The 10,000-nt window shown below is 48.6% G+C and overlaps 1 protein-coding gene across 2 annotated transcripts in view; it reads left to right on the top strand.

The window, feature by feature from the left end:
• Nucleotides 1-10,000, top strand: part of gramd1bb (GRAM domain containing 1Bb) — a 92,710-nt gene that overhangs the window by 59,627 nt on the left and 23,083 nt on the right. For both annotated transcript variants that reach the window (XM_062552351.1, XM_062552352.1), the window contains exon 3: nucleotides 5,656-5,869. In XM_062552351.1, the coding sequence (XP_062408335.1) occupies nucleotides 5,756-5,869 (114 nt within the window). In that variant the 5' untranslated portion in view covers nucleotides 5,656-5,755. The remainder of the gene's footprint in view (nucleotides 1-5,655; nucleotides 5,870-10,000) is intronic.

Here is a 10,000-nt window from a genome sequence, read left to right on the forward strand (position 1 = left end):
GAGAACTCAACCATGCTTCCTTTTGTCTAATATCAGAATATTTTTTCTCTCTCTTTCTCTTCTCTCATTCTGTCTCACCTTTCCTCTCTCTCTCTCCCTCTCTCCCTCTCTCTCTCTCTCTCCTCTCACACTGCTTTCCTGTATTCCTTTTTGTTCTCCTCAAGCATGCCTCTTCCTCTAAACAAAACACACACCAAACAAAACAAACAAAACCCCCCCCAAAAAAAAAAGCGCCACCACCCCCTTCCCCAAAAAATCGCAGGGGTTGCCATGGTAACGGCAACGGCGCTTTTGGCTGGGGCTGACAGTGACGTGGCGTGGGGTGGCGTGGTGTGATGTGATGTGGCGTGGGGTGGTTCGGTGCGATGCGGAGCAGAGCGGTGGACAGAGAGGCTGGGTGCCTGTCTCCCTCGATGTGTTTAAAGTCAGGAGGGCTGGAGGGGTGGTGAGGCAGACTCAGTCTTCTGGAGTCTGTTTAATATTCATTCTGCCTCTTTGCTTTGTGCAGCAAACCGGCATGATCTCTTGCTTGTGTACTTGGAGGACAGAACCTTTTCCCTCTGCCCTTTTCTCTCACGCTCACTTTTATCTCTGCATCTCTCTCTCTCTCTCTCTCTCTCTCTCTCTCTCTCTCTCTCTCTCTTTCTATCTATTTGTTTCCGTCTTTCCCTCCCTCCCCTTGTTTTTCTCTGTGAGTCCAGCGTGTTCAGCATTCAGTCTGTGTCTGTTATTCTCCTTCCTCCACTCTCTTTATCTTCCTCTGTGCTAATTCCTTATAATGAGTCTCTGGACAGTGTCTTACAGTATGTGCCTTACAAACAGTAGTGTGTATGTGTGTAATTGTGTCAGCGTTAGTGTATGTGTGGGTATATATTTGAGTGTCCGTGGGTTTGTATGTGTGTGTGTGTGTGTTTGTGTGTGTGTGTGTGTGTGTGTGTGTGTGTGTGTGTGTGTGTGCGTGTGTGGCACACACACATACATTTCAGACCTGTGACGTGTTCTGGCCAGAGTCCTCTGAGCTAGACCCATGACAGGCAGGTTGGGTCAGTCACTGTTCAGCCTGGATTCTGCATGTGACATGAGAATGATTTAACTCTGAGAGTGCTTCACTATGAATCAGAGGTCTTCTGCCTGCCTATAAATTGTGTGTGTGTGTGTGTGTGTGTGTGTGTGTACATGTGAACGCACTCTCTGCTCTGCTAGACCCCTTCCAGACAGTGATTTTGCTTGCGGAATACCAATGCACTCCACACCCTCCAGCGTCCTATTATGCACGTCGCTATTTGTTTCCCTCTCTTTTAACCAGACTGTTTATAACTCTCCACAGGAAACGAACACGATTCTACTCTCACTGTTTATGCTTCTTCTTTACATGTTTGTTATTACCGTCTTGGAATAATCATTGCTTTTTCAGAGACATCTAGGCTACATTTGATTTTTGTGGTTGGATCTTTGTTATTGCACCAACAACCTACCATTAGCCTTCAGCTGTATTTGAAGCAGTTTGTTTTATAATTGTCTTATTACAGTGTATCAATACAACTGAGCAAATAGCTGCAGTATAGACTCTGGTCATATAATTGTTTACTTTAGTAAGGCTTTACATGACATTACATTTTCACTGAATATGCTAATGTCAAACCAGACCTTAAGCTATCTGCTTTGTACTTGTACTCTACACAATGACAATAAAGTTGAATCTAATCTACTTATGCAGCATGCACAGCCCCATTCATCTGGATTCAGTGTAGCTTCACAGAAAAGAGTAGGCTACATGTAAACAACAGGCATACAAACCAGGTAGCTGTCCACCTTACCCTGGGGGATTATTGATAAAGGAGGGCACCATGTTCACCCATTGTACACAAAGGCTTTTAAGATAATTGCATTCTTTTCCCTGCCACACATCATTTATGCAGATGTGCACTCCATTGCCAGTGGCATTAGGTATGGAGCTATGTCACTGCTCACCACTGTGTGTCAGGACATACACGCATGTCTTGTTCGAGGGCCTGACTGATTCAGCCATCTTTAAGCAACAAAAGGCTGAGTCACTACATACGAGGACAAAAGTACTAGCCATGCTAGCTAGGAAGGTAAAGCAATAGCGAGTGTGTCTATCCAAGGATCCAAATGCAAATCCAAATCAAGCTTGGGTTAGCATTAGCCGCTAACACATTATAGCACTGTCAGGCTTGTGCGAGCATTAGCTGCTAGCACACACAGCTCTATTAGGCTTGTGTTAGCATGATTATCATAAACCAAACTCATCACAGGCTAAGCATACAGAGGCTGGTGTGAATTGGCAGGGCGATGGAAGTCTCTCATCATCACCGCCGTGCCTCCTTTTGGTTGCATGTCTGCACTCACTGCCCCGGGGCGTCATAAGCTTCCGATGAATAATTGGCTTAGAGCAGCCCTCAGGGGAGTGCCGTGAAAAACCTGCCTGCCTGCCGGGGTCCATCTGGAAGGAGGTCTGTACGTCCTCCTTTCTCCCTGCGCTCGGGATGAGTAGCATACATTCCCACCCTCTAAGCCCCCGGTGCCCTCTCACTATTGACCCTGCTATCTCTGGCTCAGTCAATGAAACCACTGGCTGTGTCAATGGCTAGCGAGCAGCTAATGCCTGTATCTTTTGCTCACTCTCTCCTTGGAGGGTATAGTGTTTCATGAGGCACTGTGAAGGGTAATAATCCCTCGAGGCCTTGTCTACCTTGCTTGAGCAGTGCCTCGATCCTGAATCTGCTGTTCGTATTTGTTTGTCCTTTCTGCACCTAAACCTCAGCTGTTCATGTGTTTGTCCTTTCCGCACCTACACTGTAAACCTCAGCATATTTATATTGACTAAGCAAGCACTGCAGGAGGCAGTCAATTTGCACAATTTACAGGTAGAGCATATTTTTCAGCTACTTTGGAAATTTGTACTCACACTTCTTGTGAATAAACCCTTCTCTATCAGAATCCTTCTCCAGAATCCTTGAAAAATATTTGGAACTTGTAAGGGTTCTAAAAGGAACCTTCAAGCATTCCTTTAAGGGGCACGGCACATGGCTAAATACATGCCAACACAAGCGTGCCGTGTCCACAGGGGCCTGCTGTGACAGAGCCGCACACCTGAGACCCCATCCAGCGGGTGGCAGTAGTCTCCAATGGCTGTGATTTAAGCATGAGACATGTGCAGAAGGGCAGCTAGCGATGTAACTGTAGAGTGGCACAGTTGTGCCCGTTGGGAGCGAGTCGGCGAGATGATTGGCTGCACATGATGTAAGCGCTTGTGTAATGGTGGATAATGTGACCAGGTCAGGCCTGCGCAAAAAGGCACCCCGCAGGATCATTTACCGCCTTTGTTCTCCGGAGACCGGGTCAATATGAGCAGTTAGGTTAGCAAGGTCTGGAGGGCTGGAAAGTGTGTACGTGTGTTTGTGTGTGTGTGTGTGTGTGCTTTGAAGTATGTACAGTATATAACATGTGTGTGTGTGTGTGTGTGTGCGTGTGTGTGTGTGTGTGTGTGTGTGTGTGCATGCATGTTTGTGTGCCACCCACACATCAGAGGACACTCAGTCCAGATCACTTGATAGCGCACGTCTACTCTGCTCCAGGCCGTAGGCTCCTGTCTCCTGTACTTCACTGCGTCTCTCTGAGTCCATGTTTGGTACAACTGGGTACAGTACAGTAGAGGGGGAAACAAAGAGGGAGGGAAATACTTGCTTTCAAAAGACCCCAAAAAATAAATATTCATAGTAACACAGAAGAATAACTGCCTGGGGTAATTGAGTGAAGGAGAAAAAGTGTGTGTGTGTGTCTGTTTGCGCATGTGTGTATGTGTGAGTGTATGTGTGTGCGCATATGTTTTGTGTTTTCCGTTGCTGACTACAGTATGGAAAGTGTGATTATCCCATACGTCTGCTGTACATGAACTGTTTACATCCACCGAGGGAATAAACAGCTGATCCACTCTCTGCGTTTTTCCGTGTGTGTGCGTTCGTGCATGTATGTATGTGTGTGTGTGTGTGTGTGTGTGTGTGTGTGTTTGACTGTCCGTGGCACAGTAATCAGTGTCTCTCGGTGATTCCTGCAGGAGTGTGCAGTGTATTATTGGGTAGTGGGGGGTAATTCTTCAAGCCTATTTGCAGTGACATAACGGGATTACCCGCTGCTGTCATGTAAACACAGGGCGTGGCCACGTCCTCAGGTAGACATTTCCAGGCTTGTGGGGCAAGTCCACATTAAGACTCTAAGACGCTGCGCTCTCTCTCTCTCTCTCTCTCTCTCTCTCGCTCGCTCGCTCTGCTCGCTCGCTCTCATTTAGGTAATGTGTTTGCCATGTTCCTGCTTTTATCCAATCCAAGAATCAACATGCCGCTCGCATAGCTTCTAGTTCCTCGCATCATGTGAGTTCACATCTCGAGGGACTCCGAGCCGTCTGCTGTTCGATTCGATTCCAAAAAGCGGTCGCGGTCAGGGATCTTGTCCCGTCGGTCCAAAAATGAGCGTCATCAAGTCGCCGCGTCCCTCCCGGCGGCCGGCGGCCATGGACCCCGAGTTCACGGAGCAGCGGCGTCGGCGGCGGAGGCGTCTGAGCGGGGGCATGCTGATGAGCGACCTGCTGGTGCTCCAGTCCATGGGGGACCACCCCCAGCCTGCCCCTCACCCACACTTCATGGCCTGGGACCTGCTCTTTCGCCAGTCCAGTATGACGCACCTGTATTCGTAAGTACCCAGATTAGCAGACAGTGGCCGAAGGGCCCCGGGCAGTTGCCGTGTCGTCGTGACGCGTGGTTATTTTTGAGGGGGGCGTGCGTGCTTGGGTTGTCAGTTCTACCGCGGGCACACTGAACAGGTGGTTGTGTCCCTTGAGGTTGACATGGCCGCTGGCAAACGGTTGATCTGATTGTTTGGCGAGAGGGGGATTATTTATCTGAGCTTGACCTGTTCAATCCAGTGGACAAGATGGCAGAGGAAAACACGTACAGTACAGCTGAGATGGAACATGGCTGGATAAAAACACTGAGTGTTTCCAGCATACTGTATGTTGGATCTGTTTTGTGTAAGTGTGGATAACATTGTTTGCGTGACTCCACATATTTGTCTAGAAATCACATGTTGCGTTTGGTGAGAAGCCCCAAATGATGGTCCCTCGCAGGGGCTCGTGCAGTTGCCATGGTTTCTCGGTGAATGCCATCGACCCTGAGCTGGCGCTGTGCTGTTTGATTTTCTGGCAACGTGCCGTAGAAGTTTCATCCGCCATTTTGACAGATGCTGGTCTGTTGTGGATCTAATGCATATGATGTAGTATGCCAAAGGTGTGTAGGACGTAGAGAAGCAGAGAACACTGTCAAAGAGCAGTCTTCTGTGTCTCATGGAGATGATCTAAAGCAGAGGGGCAAAGAGAAAAACATGTCCCTATGAATTTAGCCCCCCCACACACATGCCCACACACACACTCACACACACACCTTGAGGTGTTAGTTCAGTTGATCTGAGAGTACCATGTTATCAGTATGAGCGCTGTTCATTAATAGCCATCTTCTTCTTCTCTTCCCCTTTCTTACCTTCTCATCTGCCTTGATCTCTCCGCTCCCTTCTGCTCCCTTCTCCCCTTCCTCGCTCTCTTTCTCTTTCTCCTTCTCTCTCTCTCTCTCTCTCTCTCTCCAGCACTGCCAGTAACTCAAACCGGAGCACGCCCGCCTGCTCGCCCGTCCTGCGCAAACGCTCCCGTTCGCCGACGCCCCAGGGCCTGGAGGTGGACGCCGCCATGGTGGAGAAGGGTTCGGACCAGTCCTCGGACAAATCTCCGTCCACCCCGGAGCAGCTGGTGCAGCGCACCTGCTCAGTGCAGACGGCTCGCAGCAGTGGCAAGAACTCCAAGGTGAGCCCTCGCCAAGCGGACGCCAGGCCCCCATCACCCCACTCCCCAGACCATCAACACCCCCCCCCCCCTTCCTCCTCCTCTGCCTGATGCTGAACTTCAGTTTCTTCTCCCCCAAGTTACCCTTCCCACCACACCATACCCCTCCTTCCCCTTCCTATCCACTGGCTGCCTGGTTCCCCTCTCCTCCTACCCCCCTACTTCATCCTGTCGGAGTGCTGACCATGCAACAGCAGGCACCCCCACCCCCACCCCCCACCCCCCTTCTCCTTCTACCCCATACCAGTCACCCTATCAGAGTATGTAGTGAGTTGTTGGGAGAACTCACTCAGATGAGCCAGGTAGCGCAGAACCTGTTCAGGCCAGACGGAGCACCACTGAGAACAGGTGTGCTGCCTATCAGAGTACCAGTAACTGAATGCTGGACTTGTAGGGAAGTATGCTCATTCTTAGTTGTGTACTATTTTCAAGGTTTAACTTTGTGACTTGTTAAATGATCTAATACAGTGTGTCAGTATTAGCAGTGGTGACTTCTTAGACTCGGATGTAGTAGTACATTACCAGTATACTGGGCTATGCAGCTAACAAGGCTAGAGAATCCATTTTTGGACGTCTCATTCGTTATTATAATAAAAAAGATGTCCTCATTAAGCATGTACAATACCCAAACTATGTAGGGCATTGCTCTCAAATGCTGAAAGGTGCAGTGTTGCTGTAACGGCCCTTTCAGACAGTAACTCACATTTAGTGTGGATCGTCCTGCCAGCGGTCAGTTCGATTTTTATAGTGACCCTCACGCCACCACACTCCATTCTCACCGACACACATAGGGCTCACCAAGCCAAGAAATCCTCATCAACGACACACTCGATTAGACAAGCCCAGAGAGGGAGAGGGAGTGTGTGTGTGTGTGTGTGTGTGGAGGGTGGGGGGTGGTCAGGCAGAGCAGAGGTGGCCACCGGTCGACAGCTTTATTTAGCCAGTGATATGTGCTTGGCTGTAACAGCACCCTAACTGACGACTTTGTGTCCTAATAATGAATAAATAACGAAACAGAAATAAATACTTCTAGATTATATATACTGGATTTTTGAAGACATTGATTTAGGAATATTCCAGCATATTAGGTGTTTCACTTTATATATACAAATATTTTACCACAATTATGGATGGCATTATCCATATATTAATGCAATATTGTTACGATAGTATGTATGTACTGTATGCATACTGTACGTTCTTAAGCTCCTCAGATGGATCCCCCTATTGGGGAGACCTTAGCAGGTGTCAATGCTTAATTAACGCTAATGTTTGTATAGCAATTAGGGAGCAATAGAGATAGGCCACAGAGATATGCTTAAATGAAACATTACTGTATGTTGACATGTACAGTATGTGTCTCTGTGTGTATGTGTGTGTGTTTATTTGTGTGTGTGTGTGTGTGTGTGTGTGTGTGTGTGTGTTTATTTGTGTGTTTGTGTGTGTGTGTATATGTGTTAATGTGCATCGTGTTTTTGTTAAAGACCCCCAGGCAGTCTATGAAGTGTTTTCCCTATAGACTCAAGGGTGCTCTCCAGGGACTTAGAATTGAGGTCAAGAGCTCCTAATGAGGTTCCACACATCTGGACCGAGGCAGGCAGGGAGGAGGAAGAACAGTAGACCAGTCACCACAGCTGAGACTAGCTATCACCTCTCTAGAAGCATAGAAGTCATGAACAGGGTTCACTTCATATATCTATGACCTGTTTTTTGTAAGAACAACACACATACTCTCTCTCTCTATCTCTATCTTTCTTTTTCTTTTGCTGTCTTATTTCTTTCTTCCATTCATGTTTTTTCTTTCTTTTTTACCTTCTCTCTCTCTCTTTCATTCTCCTTCCTCAATGCCATTTCTATTCCCTTAAATTCTCCCTTTGAAGTGCTTGTCCATCACCTGTTGCGTTGTGGTCATTGTCTCTCTCTCTATCTTTCTCTCTTTCTCTCTCTCTCTCTCTCTCTCTCTCTCTCTCTCTCTCTCTCTCTCTCTTCTGTCTCTCTGCTAGTGCCTCTACTGGCTCACAGTGCTTTCGCTGATGTCATGTTTAAAATGTCTCTTGACCTGAAACTGACGTTTGGTTTTGTTCTTTTTAGCTGTTTCTCGTTTCTTGGCATTTTATGTTTTATTCTTGTTTTTTTGTTTGTTTTATTTTTTGTTTTTTCTTTCTTTGTTCTTCTCCTGGTGCATGCTAGTCTCACAAGCGACTTTCCAAAGTAAGCATTTCTCTTTTCTGTTTCTTCACGCACAGCACTCGCCCACTCCCCACCCCACCCCCCTCCGTGACTTTTGTCTTGTGAGCTGTTACGTGACTCCTCCTTCTGCCCTGTGCCCTTTGCTATCCTTGACCCCTGACCTTTGACCTTGAAGCCCAGCATCCATTTTGTTGACGCCTTTTTTTGTGCCCTTGCACTGCCTGTTCCCTGATCCCAATCATCTACACACACACACACACACTATCTAAACACAAACAAACGCACCAACACAAGACTGATTGACTGATTAATACATAGACCTGCATATATTGCAATAGCATAAACATACATAAACACTCAAATAATCATACATAATAATAAACACACACACACACATGCCCACACACACAAAAATGTGTAATGTGCATATATACATCTATCTCTGTGCTTGCTTCTTGAACTGTATGTCACTCTGGGTCTGCCTCTCCCCCCCTTCTAGTCTGTGTGCCTGTTGCCCCTACAGTCCTGCAGCCTGGAAACTAGCCTTCTACTGTGTCACAGTCTTTTAGTGTGCGACAGCGCTGGTGGCAGACCTCCGTCTCTGAGGCCGTCTCACGCCGCCAGGGCTGCGCCACGCGCTGTCGTCCACAGCCCACGCCAGAGCTGTGCCAGTGGTGCCCGTGCTAGCTAACGACACTGATAAAGCCCAGTTTCCACGGTTCAGGCCTCTGTGTAGCTGCCAGAAAACAAAACAAAAAAGTACCGTAACAAGTGTGTGCCGGAGGGCCTTGTATCCAAGTGAACTTGTCTCACACACAGACACACACACACATGTACACACACACACACACACACACACACACACAAATGTAGGGCGCAATGAGGAGCTGAGTGAAGAGTGTGTAGATAGCCTGCCTGTCGCTCTCCTCCTCTTCTTCCTCCTCCTCCTCCTCCTGCTCCCCTCCTGCTCTGCCCCACGGTGCTAGCAGCTGTGCCCGCGGGGGCCGGTGGAGCTTTAGCGGAGGGATTAGCGGGGCTAGCGGGCCAGGCCAGGCCAGGCGGCCAGGGGCGAGGCGACGGCGAGGGTGGGACAGCCTGCCTGGCGAGCGCCTGCCAGGGCCCTGGGTCAGCGCGGCGAGGTGCGGCCATGACATCACCGCTCCCTGCCCTGCCCGCCCCACAGCGCTGCTGCCAAGTACTCCTCAGGAGGAGGACGCACAGGAAGTACCGCGCGAGGGGCCAAGGAGCTCGTCGGCAGCACATCGTGTACTCCCTTTCACTGTCCCTTCCCTTCCCTTCCCTCTCTCTCTCTTTTTCTTCCTACTTTATCTCGCCCTCTCTCATTCTTAACTAACCTCATTCTCTTTTATTCACATTCAGTCCTGCTCCTGTGCACCTTTTCTCATCATCCCTCTTTTTTCTCCCTCTATTTGTATTTCCCATAGGCTATAGTGTCACCCATGTATAGTCTCATCTGTTTACTTTCACCCATCTAGTCTCACCCATCTCCCTTGCAGCAGATTGATGTGCCACATCAGTCTTGACGTACCACTTTAAGCTTGGCACCCAGTTCTGATGCAGTGCAGGGGTTGCCTAGTTGTGCCGAGGCCAACAGAGATGCTGTGGTCCCTGCATTGGCTTCCGTCCTCTTGCCCTCCCTCTCCCTCTCAATGCTCTCCCAACCTATTTGCACCTGGGCACAGAGAGGCATCTACACAAACATGAACATTGAAGGAAACACACAGGCAAAACATGCACACACACATACATGCATGTACGCACAGACACAGACACACACACACACACACGCACACACACGCGTGCACACGCACGCACATACACACCACACACACACACACACATATACACACACATATACACACACACACACACACACAGAGA

This window comes from Sardina pilchardus, chromosome 13 (genome assembly GCF_963854185.1).
Source record: "Sardina pilchardus chromosome 13, fSarPil1.1, whole genome shotgun sequence".
NCBI lineage: Eukaryota > Metazoa > Chordata > Actinopteri > Clupeiformes > Clupeidae > Sardina > Sardina pilchardus.